At 35.6% G+C, this 14838-nt stretch overlaps 1 protein-coding gene across 1 annotated transcript; it reads left to right on the top strand.

Annotated features, from left to right (window-relative positions):
* The first annotated feature begins 1629 nt into the window (after positions 1 to 1629).
* LOC107195074 (histone-lysine N-methyltransferase SETMAR-like) lies at positions 1630 to 7813 on the top strand. Its single transcript, XM_015584843.1, has 2 exons — positions 1630 to 2283; positions 6770 to 7813. The coding sequence occupies exons 1-2, from the start codon at positions 1630 to 1632 to the stop codon at positions 7811 to 7813; spliced, it is 1698 nt and encodes a 565-aa protein (XP_015440329.1).
* Positions 7814 to 14838: the final 7025 nt, after the last annotated feature.

Genomic DNA, 14838 nt, shown 5'->3' with positions numbered 1-14838 from the left:
AAATAATTTCAAATGCTTATTCAAATTAAACATGCAATTTCACTGCGACACATGACAGTTCTGGATAAGATTCTAGGGTTCAGTTTAATACCAGTCATGTTTATACGAGTGATGGTGGGAAATATTTCGATTGAGTGAAAATTATTTTTTTTGGGGAAATACAGTGTTTGTGTTTCAACTTATAGAAACAGTCACTTCGTATGATGCAATCTGATCTTAATTTTGTCTTATTTTCAGACGTCGAGTTAACAGAATTTAATATTTAAACAAACTTTTAAACAAACTCAATATGTTGTAAAGAATTGTTTATTTTACCAACTTAATCTACGATACATAGCTAACATATAGATATTTATATGGCTACGTTTGGTGAGTATCTTCCTTCTTTCCAGTATAAAATAAGATTTTATAAAAAATAAAAAACACTTTTGAGCATTCACAGTTCCGGCAATAAAGGTGAACGACAATTCCCATTCTATTATAATTATCAACTAATAATTATTAATAATTTACAATTATTTTATAAGTAGGTACATTTATTATTCCTAATGTTTAAAGAAAGCGAAAAAGTCTGACAAGACGAACTTACGAAGATCTGAAGCATTTCCCCTATACGATTATTGTCCCAGCGTAGACCCGAGTTCAGGACAATAATCGAGAGCCGTCTCTAGTCGCATTTTTCAAACTTTAGAAGAGAGCAAATCAAAGGTGCAACAGCGCTGTAACTCTGGAACCGTTTGGTTAGAATTTGACGAGAAACAACCGCTACCTTCGAACTATTTAATGGACACAGAAGGCAAGTCTCGATATGTACAAATGGTGAATATTGTATCAAGTCTCCTATGTGATGGACTTTACACTGTTTGGCTGATAACACGATATGGACCTACAGTGAGAGTCAAAAGTGAGTATACACCTCGAGAACACGGCGTTTATTTAACAATTATTAGATATATGTTACATTTATGGAAAAGTTATTTGAAAAACATAAAGTGTAGATTGATGGTAATTAAATGTAGAAAACGTAATTCAATCTAATAAATAATATTTGAGATACAACATAAAATAGTTGAGCATCTGTAAAAATATGAATCAAAAGTGAGTATACACAACTAATTACGAATGATTTGTCTTCACTTATTAATAAAATTACGTACATTTAATACTTTGTTGGTCCACCTTTAGCTTTAATTACGGTAGCTAATCGTTTTGGCATGGATTCAACCAACTTACATGTTGTTGAAACAGAAATATCATTCCATACTTTTACTAGTTCGATTTTAAGGTTTTCCTTGTTCGTAATTTTTATTTTGCGTAAGTTCAAATCTAATATTTCCCACAAATTCTCTATTACATTAAGATCTGGGGATTGTGGTGGAGAATTCAGTTGATTTTGAGCATTTTGTTGCAACCATTCCTTAACAATCTTTGCTGTATGTTTAGGATCTCGATCTTGCTGAAAGATCCACGAATCTGGCAACTGAACTCTTCTAACACTTGCAGCTAAATTTGTTCTTAAAATATTTAGGTATTGAAATCTATCCATCGTATTGTTAATAAAAGCTATAAGTGCGAAAACAAAAATCTATAAGTGCGAGTACAATTCGTAGATCATTAAATTCTCAAGGTATGCATGGCCGTGTGCCACGCAAGAAACCAGCGATAAGTGCAAAGAATCGCGTTTTGCGATTGCAATTCGCAAAACAATTCATAAACAAACCACTCGAATTTTGGAACACCGTATTATTCACTGATGAAAGTAAATTTGAAATTTTTGGAAGAAAAAGGCAACCAAAAATTTGGAGAAAAAAAAATACGGAATTAGAACCGAAAAATCTTGTTAGTACCGTCAAGCACGGCGGTGGTAATATTATGGTTTGGGGTAGCATGGCAGCCTCTGGAGTCGGGGAATTAGCTTTTATTAACAATACGATGGATAGATTTCAATACCTAAATATTTTAAGAACAAATTTAGCTGCAAGTGTTAGAAGAGTTCAGTTGCCAGATTCGTGGATCTTTCAGCAAGATCGAGATCCTAAACATACAGCAAAGATTGTTAAGGAATGGTTGCAACAAAATGCTCAAAATCAACTGAATTCTCCACCACAATCCCCAGATCTTAATGTAATAGAGAATTTGTGGGAAATATTAGATTTGAACTTACGCAAAATAAAAATTACGAACAAGGAAAACCTTAAAATCGAACTAGTAAAAGTATGGAATGATATTTCTGTTTCAACAACATGTAAGTTGGTTGAATCCATGCCAAGACGATTAGCTACCGTAATTAAAGCTAAAGGTGGACCAACAAAGTATTAAATGTACGTAATTTTATTAATAAATGAAGACAAATCATTCGTAATTAGTTGTGTATACTCACTTTTGATTCATATTTTTACAGATGCTCAACTATTTTATGTTGTATTATTTATTAGATTGAATTACGTTTTCTACATTTAATTACCATTAATCTACACTTTATGTTTTTCAAATAACTTTTCCATAAATGTAACATATATCTAATAATTGTTAAATAAACGCCGTGTTCTCGAGGTGTATACTCACTTGTGACTCTCACTGGACATAATATTGTTTTTCCACTAAAACTAAATGACGTAGAAGAAAGTACTTAATTTTTATCATTTGGTACGGGAAACATGTAAAATGTTGTTTTGTTTTTAAAAAGTGGACTCGATACACTCTGGTTCTGGGGTCCAGATATGTACTTGCCCCGAACACAGTCGTCACGTCTTTCCTCGTATCTACTCTATTCGTTTACCTTTCTGTCTCTCAATGAGGATCGCAATTTCGCAGGACGCCGCTAGAAGATGCTTTCTACGGGAATTCACAAGAAACAATTACAGACCTAAACGAAGCTAATTGAAGCCATTCAAGATCATGGTGAGCGTGTTAGTGTCAGCTGGTGCTATGCGGACGAAGAGAAGAAGCATCCCTGTAAACTCCGTTTTGCTGAGTTTAGTTGGTGGTATAAACGAGCGACTGCTCGTTTCTACCGCGTCTAATAAAGTCGAATAAAGCGCCTACGAACATCTTTCTCGTGTGTCTTGACCACGCGTTCTCTCTTTGTCGTTAGGTCTTTGCGACACGACACATTTCCGGCCGTATCGCTCCGCTTATCCCTTCCTCGACGACCCCTTTAAAAGCCGTCTCTCCCCCGCTTCGAACCCCGTTTTTCCGTCTGATATTCATTACGCGCATCGTTTGTTCTTTTTTGCGTTTTAATGGACACGATCCAATTACGTATACGCGAACCTCTGTTCTATAAATATTAGAATCGTGTACAAAGTATTTCACCAGATCTGAAATTCCAAATACTTTTCACGATTCCCTTTTAAATATACATAGGTAGCTGTCCTAGGTATTGTTTCTAACGTGAGTGTAACGACTTATTTGTAATTCTTCTTGTAATAGATTGTATTTCAGAAGGGCTAAAATTTCGAAGTCAATGTACAAATTTGTTTGCCAACATCACAATCGCGTAAGACCTAAACAAAATTACACTTAAAATTGAAAGTTATGTGTTATAATCTGTACATGTATTTTTTATACAAATTTTTAATGATTCCGCCAAAATTAAGGTTATTTTCATAAGTAAAAAAATTTGTTAGTATTATTAAAAAAGGTGTTCCCATTAAAAATTGTGAATATCTAGAAATTTTTACAAGTTTCAAGGTGACCTTCAAGACGCATCGATTAAAATCTTTGCACGTGGGTACCTAAATAGTGCCGCCAGCATTTACACCATCGTTCTTCCAATTCGGTTCATCCTTCCTCATTCTCTTCTTCCATTCTTTCCAGACTGTTTCCTTCATACGACACACGAGTAGCCGCTCATTCATTCTAGCCTTCGGCGGTTGTACATTCATTCGTTCATTCATTCATTCATTCATTCGTTTAATACTTTTGTGCTACACGAAGATACGGGTCTTCTATCGTGACGGGGCCGCTCATGGGAACCATTTAACTGTTTTGCACAACATGGTTAATTCAATCTCGTCCCCATTTTCCCTACCATTCGAATACGATTCACATTTTATTCATTTTTGTTGCATCCTCACGATGCAATAATCAAAATGTACGATCTGACTTTGGTGAAGCAATTTTGTACATATATACTTTAAAAAGTATACGTATGTATACAGTGGTTAAAGAAAGTATTCGCATGCTTAAGTCTTGTAATAAATATATTAGGCAGAATCGACAGTACACAGTTGTAATAAATTTATTATTTGGATGTTTACTATACAGAAACGGAGAACAAAGTTACCAATTTTCGGATTCTTCATATGTATTTCTATTATTTCTTAACATCAACTTAAAACCTTAATGTACTAGGTTTTATACGGCTTTTAATTCTCGAACGGAATACAATGTATTAAACACACGGTAAAGTTTTATGTTCATGATAAAAAATAAAAATAAAGCAAATCGAAAAAGTGGTAACTTTTTTGTCTGCAGCTGTATGTAATTAAAACAGCATAAAACGATGGAAATTTGTACAGCATAATACACGAGTTTATAATATTATTTACAAAACGTGAGCATAAACGTTCATTACAAAATATTCGCTTCATAAAGTACATTTACGATTACAAAATCAGGTCGTTTTTACACTTTCAATACACAATAGGAAGAAATAAATATCTGTAAAATATAAGTTAAGTATAAATATTTCCATAGAATTGTCATAAATATTATAAAAGTACAACGCGTGTACACATAATATGTAATTTTGATTTAATTGACTTTTAATACATAGCCAGTGAATATTAATGTTCAGTAATATATGCAAGTTATTTGTGAGTTACCACCTCCATAACACATTACCTCATTATTAATAATATTATTTTTACTTAACATATCTTTATATTTCCAAATGTTTGCAAAGGAATTATATTTTCAATAATGCATAATGCACCTACTGTTAAAGAAATGTTGAAAAGTTGTTCTTGACATGAGAATTTAGAGCGACTTTCTGCATGTACAACATTTCATCTACCCCCAAATATTTGTTGATATTGTACGTTTACCATAAAGACAATGCCTTACATTCTGACAGAACTTATCCAGAATTAATTTTTAACTAAAGCAGCTCAATGATTCAACCCGTTTTTGTATATCGTTGATATTTAACACTACATAGAACTATCAAAGTATTAAAAATGACTGGTTTGGTACCTACACTCTTATAACAACGATTAAAATGTTATAAGTACATAGACTGCGGATTTTTATGCAAAATGAGATTTTCTAAAGTAATTTTTCCCGACAACAGCACAGACAGGAATTTATTTCTTCTCTTGAATATCTTATTAGGTTCAGAATAAAGCAGAAGACACATTACATATACATATGTGACGAAAGTTTTTGTATTAGACAAAGCCCTATTGGATATAAATGCATAAAATCCACAGTCTAGTTATAACAATGTATTCTCTCAGACCTTTCACAACTGTCGTTGCAGTACATGAAAGTGAAGATATTATTTAATTTACAAATTTGTATATTTTCCAAAATTTGTCATGTTAATCGTACCGATAGAAATCGATATAGGTACATATGTACATATGTATCAACATCTGGACCAGAGTGTATTGAGTCGACTTTTTTAAAAAAAAATTTGTCATTCTTTCCGATAGTAAAAATTATTTATCTCCAAGTTGGTTAGTTTTTAATATAATAATGTAAACATGATATCAAATCCATTCATCTCTTATTTCAAACCAAACAGCGTAGGTAAATATGTACATACCAGACTTGTTTTAAGTTCAGTTCCTACCAAACGGTTCCAAAGTTACAAGGTTTTTGCATCTTTGATTTACCCTCCTTTAAAGTTTGAAAACTGTGACTTTATGCACTTTGGCTCTGGAGTCCAGATATATGTTGATCATCGGTAATTCTAGTGTTAAAGATAACCTATATTCTTTTCGTTTACAGTTTACAACAATAAGAAATATTCGTCGGTAACTGTTAAAAAATTAAGAATGGTATCACCCGACTTACTTTTACGCGTACCTACATAGACGATAGAAAGATAGGTTTCAGGACGGCGGACAACATTTCGTTCTCGCGACGAAGGAAATCCGAACATTTAAAATCGAAGGAAGGTAATTTTACAGAATCGAAACAAACAAAGGAACGTCGAGACGTGGCTGCATGAAAAGTGGGCGTCTTCGTGAGTAAAGACGACGCGACTGAAAGCCCGCAAACTGGTTCACTCCAGACGAATAATCGCGAGCTCGTAATTGCTACCAACTATGCGGAGGTGGCGCGAAATATGGCACTGTTGGCGGCCAGGCGTCTTCGCCTAACCCTTCTTCCTCGCTTAAATAAATTAACCGAGTCATCCAGCGGCCGTACGTCGTACGTATACGCGGCTACTTACATAGATACGCGGCCTTACGTCATGTGTGCGTGGCCGAGCAACAGCGTATGTACTTGATACTATCCTTGAATCTTGCTCGAAATTACCCGCAATCAAAGTGCCACGTCAACATACCCTACGCGTCTTTTCGCATCTCGAGTGGGTCTACGTTACAAAAATCGAGCGGACATCTATATCACGTAATACATTCACTTATGTATAAGGTTGGTGCAAAAATAATTGCGGTTTTCGCGATTAAAAACTTGAGTTACCTCTCTGAAGTGAGATGTTTTGTAACTATGTTCATGTAGTATACCATGCCAAAGCGTGAAGTTGGCTTTATCGATGTATGTCTGTGACTTGTTTCTGCCTGTTTATTTGTAGCTGTATTTGGCCAGGAAAGTGAAGATGGAAAACAAACAAATTCGAACGATATTATTGTATGAGTATAAACTGGGACGAAAAGCTGCAGAAACTGCTCGCAATATTAATCAGGCATTTGGCCAAGGAACTGTGACTGAGCGTACGGCTCAACATTGGTTTCAGAAGTTTCGTAATGGTGACGAAAGTCTTGAAGACGCAGAGGGTCGCGGACGTCCTTCTCTGATCGACAATGACGAATTAAAGGCCATTATCGAATCAGATCCACGTAAAACGTCTCGTGAGGTTGCAGAGGTACTAAATGTTGACCATTCAACAGTTATTCGCCATTTATCAGGAATCGGTAAATGCAAAAAGCTTGATAAGTGGGTACCGCATGAGCTGAACGAAAGCCAGAGGTTTCGTCGGTTTGAGATTTGCTCTGCTCTGCTGTTACGGAACACAAACGATCCGTTTCTTGATCGGATCATACCATGCGATGAAAAATGGATTTTATATGATAATCGACGGCGTTCTGCTCAGTGGCTAGATCAAGATGAAAGATCAAAACATTTTCCGAAGCCAAAACTTCATCAAAAAAAGGTTATGGTCACTGTTTGGTGGTCCAGAAGAGGGATTATCCACTATAATTTTCTCAAACCTGGTGAAACTGTTACATCAGTGAAACACTGCCACGAAATCGACAAAGTGCATAAAAAGTTGAAAGATTTATGTCCAATACTCGTCAATCGAAAGGGACCTATCCTATTGCATGACAACGCCCGACCACATGTTTCACGAATCACCGTACAGAAACTCAATGAACTAGGATACGAAACCTTGCCTCATCCATCGTATTCGCCGGACCTTTCTCCGACGGATTATCATTTATTCAAACATCTGGAAATGTTTCTGCGTGAGAAGAACTTCAAAACTCCAGCAGCAGCCAAAAACGCAGTTGAAGAGTTCATCGCCTCTAAAACACCAGAATTCTATAATACTGGAATAAACAAACTTGTACTACGTCGGCAGAAATGTATAGAATCGAATGGTTCCTATTTTGATTAAATAACTTCATTTTAACCCGAGATATATTATTTTAAAGTTCATGCTTCAAAACCACAATTATTTTTGCACCAACCTAATACATGTTCGATGTGTCCAACTTATTGCCTGCTCTCACTTTTAGGATTCCTTCACGATCGCGCTTTGCAATTCCGTAGCAGGACTGGGCGTCATCGAAATACATAAAGTCTTATTTAAGTGACAATTCGAAATAACATTTTCTAAAAACTTATTCGTCAAGATAAATTAATTAAGAAAATTTAGTTTTTATATTTATTTTCGTAAAATTTAGTTTGTGTTGTATCTTGTTAATTCGAAGCCGAAAATCTTGATATTAAACTGACCTACATAGTTTCTTCTTTCTTATCTTTCTATTTATTTTTCGAGGGAATACTTGAAGTTTTCAACCGAAAATAGTGAGGTCTACTTTACTATCAGTGAAATTATGGATCCTTGCTGACAAAAATTAGATTAAATGGCGACAGAATTTCACGCACTTGTAAAATGAGCGTTTAATAAACTTTCTGTGATTAAATGAAGATTTTAATAAACTTTCACACTATTTATGTATTATTATTAACATTCTAAAACCCCTGTGATATAGGAAATAAACTACCATCCAATTTTAATATTTATGTATATATTTTTCACTGCTGCCTATATTTATCCCAGCCTTAAATCAACAAGCACTAATAAAAATAAACAGCTATCTATTTTTAACATTTCAGTATTCACCTTAGTACATACCTATTTATATGTATACTTGCAGAACACCCCTGTATAAAATTTCCGAAATGACACTATGCACTTTTCGACTGATCACCTACATAGCACTATTTCAGTCGACACAAATTTCACTAATTTCATACGAGCACGATAATGGTGCAGAACGCGCGAGAACGGTTTTCAGAAACGTGCACGGACAGCAAATAAAAGGTGTTCAAGCAGCTCGGCAGAGATGTCGAATCGCACACGGAATAAACCGCAAATCAACCACCATCATGCTTACGACGCATCCCTATAGGCTAGAAGCTCTGCCCCTGGTACCCTCCTATCTCCCTCGCTTTCTATCTCTACCCCTGCGGTAAGAGGAAACCCTCTGCTCGGAAGCGAAACCAGTCTATGTATTCCTTTCTCTCCATAAACGTCCATGTCTAAGCAGGGGGAAAACCGAGAGGGGGAAGACGAAACTGCAACGATCCCCTGCGTGTCCCCCATGTGTGTGTTCACCTATGGTGGAAAATACTTATAACACGCTGCCATTGAAATCTATTGACACGACGACCGCCTAAGTGCGTGGCACATGTGCGATGCGCCTATTCTGTTTACGAATTTTCGATTCGGGCCTGAAGGCCGCGTGTGTTCGATGACTTTCGTCCTGTGAACAAAATGGCGATGTCAAAATATAATCGTGGAGAGACACGAAACCGATCGAACGAGTCCAAGATGTTTTCTCACTTTTCCAACGTTGATTTCTATGGTGTCCGGGACAAGGACAACCCTATCCAGCCGAATGTACATATGTATGTATACAGGATACAGAAACGACACGATTTTAAAGCATGACCGTTGTAGATAACGCGGCAATCATGTGGCTTAGTGAAATAGTATTACAAGGGCTCTGAAAAACATCACGGCAACCCTAGTCAGCGACTCTGCGAATAACGCTGACGACATCGACAATAATGTAATAGCGCAAAGTGATTCAGCGAGTTACCGACTACTTACGAAAACGCTAGGAACACTTACACGTCTTTACACGTCTCGCAGACCCTGATATTAAAAAGGAAAGATGACATTAAGTTCTGTAGATGTCGGAATTTAAAGGCATATTTAACACCAGAACTACCAGCATTTGATGTACATATGCTGAGTTAAATTGCGTAGGTAATATATTAATACAAAGCGCTGGGACAATAATCTTGTAGGGAGAAATGCTTCAGACTCTCTTAAATTTGTTTCTTTCCCGGAAAAAGTATGCGCTTCACAGGTTCCACGGCCTCCTCCCCTCTCCCTCTCCCGCCCCTATAACGCCTGGACAATTATTGTGTAAACAAGCCAGACGATAATTGAGAGGAGCCTGTACGTGTAATATACATATAATGCAATATAGCTTGGTATACCTACTATAATATAATGTGTATAAGAAATTAGTGGTTAAGACGAATTCCGATGAAAGTATCTCTAGGATTTCAATAATTACAAAATTAAAAATCTGGACTCCGTCATTTTGACGAGTTTGGTAGTTCCAGTGTTAAAAATACTGATTCTATCATGGAAATTGCAATAAACGGAGGAATTTCGTAATGAATAGAAAAAACCCTGCAAGTTTCACCGGAATATAGAAAGTAATGAAATAATAGATTTTCAGTAAAAATATTTAAACTAAAAGTAAAAGTCGCTTCTGTCTCTATAAATCTGAACTCTTCGATCTAATCTACAGGAAAATATTTTCAATTATAATTAAATGAGTTTTATCTACCCCGTCAGCATCGTATATATAATATTGTTTTGTTAAATAAACAAAGAATTTAACAACAATTTAGTATTGATTGAGAATCAAGAATCCAGTGTACAACTATTAGACGCAAGAGCAATCTGTATTGCTTGCACAAGATTGATAAAATAACCCAGATTCGATTTATTTTGAAGTTTTGTCTAGGTGAATAATTTCATCGGAACGGTGACTAACGAATCTGAATTTTCACGGCATAGCTAGAGAAGAATATCTATCACGCGCGGACAAGTTACACGCAGATAGTATGTACCACTCGCCACTTGGAGCAATTGACCACGCAAGTGTTTACCGTCCCCTTCGACTACGTGATGCTATGCAATATTCGTTTAGTTTTGCTTTATGTATCATTGTCAACTGTTATCGGTTCAATGATAATGCGCAATAGTGACATACCTGTATGTATATGTATATTCTTGTAATTACGAAATGTCCTAGTACCTGGTGCTATAAGACCATTTTGAAATTTTCGATTCTTGTACATATTTTCCACTTAAGGTTCAACGAAATCTTAATAAAAAGTAACACGTTGCCTACATGTGTGCACATCAAAGTTTCGTTATTGTTTCACAGCTATTCTAGGCGAAACTAGAAGCTTCAGACGGTTGAATAGTTTTCAAATGTAGTGTATAAACTCGAAAAATGCCCAGGTATCTATTAAACATTGTTACCAAGTCCATCGAACTTTTTTGTATTGAAGATACTTGTATAAGACTGTACATTTTTTCTTCTGGTAGGCTAATTCAAGTGATTCAACTTTCGCTACAATCTTTTGGCAATAATTGCGTCATTTAAAGTTGGTATTCTTTTTAATATTTACCGATTCGCACCAACGAGTATACAAAATTAATGATATCAAAATATGTTTACAACATTTCTTGAAATTATTAGTCGTGTCGGTCCACCATGCGGGGTAAATTTATATTCAATATATGACGTGTAAAATTTAAACGTAAATAAATTTGTTTTAGTTAATAGAAAGGATGATCTAAAAATTCTGGGAATTCAATGTAACCGTTTCTAACCACGTCAAAATCACCTCCGATACGACAAAATACTGTAGCCGCAGTATAATCAAAAATAGGATCTGAATACAAGAAAAATGTTAATATTACGAACGTCGTAAATCGTATGCACTAATGTTTCTCTAATACAGATCATATATATATAATATAAAATAAAATATAACAAAATATAGAACAAATACAAAGTCAACATTGTTTCCGACAAAAGCACCGTTACGATTTATAGGTAATTATAGAATAAGAAATTTGAAATCCGTCGTTTCGACGGGTATGGTTGCTCTAATGTTAACCGTAGAAAATAATAATTAATCAAACACGTATTCTGTGGAAGAAGTGTAGTGGGCAATTCCGTGCGATTGAAGCGCACCGTCGAAGATGTTGGTTAAAGATATAAGAATGCAAAACGCGTCTGTCAGTGGAGAGGCTGCGCGGGTCACAATCTCATCTACCGATCCTAATCGGTCGAGCCTCCCTCTCTCCCCCCTCTCTCTTTCTCGCTCCCGTGTGTTTCTCGGCCCTTCAAACGCTTAAATCCCCCGTTGAACGTACGCGAGCGTACGCTATTATCTTATTTACGCCTCATTCTCTCAATGCATCATACCAATATTGGAGCGGTTGGCTCGTACCGAGCAACAACACACTTTTCCGACCAGGTCCACGTGAAAACTACAATGGGCGATCGAGTTATTGGAACCACCTGTATAAATTCACCATTTTACGGTTTTAACTGTATTTTTTGGAATTACGTAAGCTCAGTTTAATTTTTTTGCATATTTTTCATAGACAATTGGACAAACAGACTACGATGCCTCGATATTGCGATTTCACAAAAACCATATTTTTCGTACTGTGGCTCTAATAATAATTTCATCGTTCGCTACATAGCGTCGTTGGAAAATTTTTATCGGAAGATGTGTCTACGAAATAGTACTTCATGCCTGTACGAGTAGTAGGTATTTCATATTTTTATAGAAGTACATGTACTCGATGACCTGTAAACTCGAATTCCTATTTAGTTGAAGGAAGCTGCCGTTTCTTTTTTTAAATATAAACAAATTGCCAGAAAAGTTCTTAACAAACATGTTGCTATCTTGTGTAAGATTATAATCGCCAATATTAATGTAATAACATTCAAACATCGTAAATCGAATAGTCAAGAAAGAAATTTCAAAATTCTTATGTAATGCTTTAGTGACATTTCAAGCACACGTAAAAATGTAATGATGTCTACAAAATAATTAAGAATCATGGAAAGAAATGTAGTCTTTATACATCACCTAGAACCAGACCTGGGCAAATTTAATTTGAAATGAAAATAAGAAATACCTATTGAAAATATTTATTTCGGAACTTTATTTTCAATACTGTTATTTGAAAATAAAAATATTATCGAATCATTTGAAATATGTAAATAGCAATGTCAAATAATGAATTGTTTTGTTATTTCTGTATTTGTAATTTCGGAAAAGAAATAATACTGAAACTAACATGCAATAAAAAGATTTTATTTAAAAAAATCTTTACAGCAATTTGCTTTAAGCAGAACCCGCCCCTCCCCCCCAAAAAAGACCATCCGTAAGAGATTTTTGCTTGGGTTCATCTAATATTGCCGCGAAAAAAAAAATAAACGTTCCACTGGTGTGGAAGATGAAAGAGGGGTGTTACTCATCAGAAAAATGTCAATAAACGAAACTCAGTCTTAGCCACCTGATAGAATTTCGAAGAATGATTTCACAGTTATTTCTAAGAATGATTTGAAATGATTAGAAAATAAAATAACGTTATTTGAAATATTAGTTTTGTTATTTGAAATAATATGTATTTCATTTCAAATAATATCATTTCAGAAATGCCCAGGTTTGCCTAGTACTACTAAAAATATGTTTTTCCCTTCAATTTTCTAATACCTATGTGCTTCTATTCTATGTATAAGGAAGATGATAGATGAAATCCTCGAGAAACGGTAATAGTGAATGTGTTCTGAATTGAACATTAGACTCAATTACAAGCTCCGTTTCCCGTTGATGAAATTCGTTCGAGAATTTTCATAAATGACAAGGCAAAATGATATCGGAAATAATATGAAAGATCGATGTAGCAACTAAACAATGTTTATTTCTTCTATAAATGCGAACAGAGATGAGAAAAGGTCTGACAACGAGGAAGAAGTCACCGATTTTATTCGACGGACGGGACTCGGGGGTAAAATGGTTGTGTGAAACCAAAAGGCGAAGATACTCTCGAAGGCCGCCGAAACATGGTTTATGGTTATATTGGAGCAGTAAAGCAATTCCCTATTTCAAAGTCCCCGACCTCTGTCCGTGCCGTGCCCACCATTATCCGTTGACTTTGCCGAGAGAAACTTTTATTTTTCGAGGCTGTGTTTTGACAGCCGGCGGGTTCTGCCTGTTACTTTTACGATCGCCGTAGACAAGAATTTTGGTAACGTGTTTCGTGAAATTTATTATGCTGCCGACGATCCACCGTTGGTACTTACGCGTAGGTAAATATATGTTAACCGATACAAAACGAGTGAAATATTCATTGAAATGATTCTTCGATCGATTCATACTAAGAAACACGTTACGCGAGATAAAAAATGTTAGGTAAGAAAAATTCTATCCTAACGATGATTGATCACCGTGCATAAAATAAAGCTATTCCGTTTCTATGTGTAGAAATAATTACAGGAAACTAGCGCTTCGGAAGAGTGAATGGTAAGGGGTACTGAGAGGTGAGGATTGAGAAGAATTGCTGAAGAAGATTAAACAAGATTTCTATAAAAGGTTTGAACATTTATTTTCACGATCATACACATGTCATTCACGCGTATTCACGGTCTTTATATGTATACATATATACATATACGAAATTTGTATTTGCGAATAACAATTTTTCACTATGTACATACTATAATTCAATAAAGTCGAGGGATTTCGACCGCGAAACCGGACTGATTCGCGTAAAGCTTTTCTATGAAACGTTTCTCGATTGTATTTATCGGGTGAAGCTTGGGATGACGGTTGTCGCGGCCTAAAATCGACAACAAGAGATCATCTAGATAGATTTATTTACAACAATATTATATTACTCTCCTACGCAAGTTTCATCATCCTCGATATCAATGAGAAATTTTACATTTTGGTATCAATCCGCGTCGAGCGTTCTGAACGCGTCGAGCCGCGAGGCATCTTCACTTGAAGCTATATTTACAAAATCGACATAAAACTAAACCGTATACGTATATAGTATACATCCTTCAGTGCTATTAGAGTAACGGCTCGAATTTTCCATCGTATACGAACTGAAACTTTTTCGTGCAATCCAGACGTGTTTGTGTGACTAGCAGACGCAGCAATTCCCGAAAACTCGATTTTCGACGAGGTACAACCGCGAGTAGAAACGAACCAAGTCGTAATCGATATTATCTGAAACACGGTTGGTTTCTCGAGTTTCTACGTAACTGAACGGATTAAACCTTGGGCCGA

The sequence above is a fragment of the Dufourea novaeangliae genome, unplaced genomic scaffold (genome assembly GCF_001272555.1).
Source record: "Dufourea novaeangliae isolate 0120121106 unplaced genomic scaffold, ASM127255v1 scaffold50, whole genome shotgun sequence".
NCBI classification, from domain to species: domain Eukaryota; kingdom Metazoa; phylum Arthropoda; class Insecta; order Hymenoptera; family Halictidae; genus Dufourea; species Dufourea novaeangliae.
The sequence above is the reverse complement of the archived record's forward strand: the minus strand, read 5'-3'. Positions and strand labels throughout refer to the sequence as shown.

Bases quoted from the DNA above. Each gene is read 5' to 3' on its own strand.
- LOC107195074 (XM_015584843.1), top strand. From the start codon at position 1,630: ATGCATGGCCGTGTGCCACGCAAGAAACCAGCGATAAGTGCAAAGAAT. The intron at 2,284-6,769 runs GTAATTAAAGCT...GTTTATTTGTAG, and splicing joins TGCCAAGACGATTAGCTACC to CTGTATTTGGCCAGGAAAGT.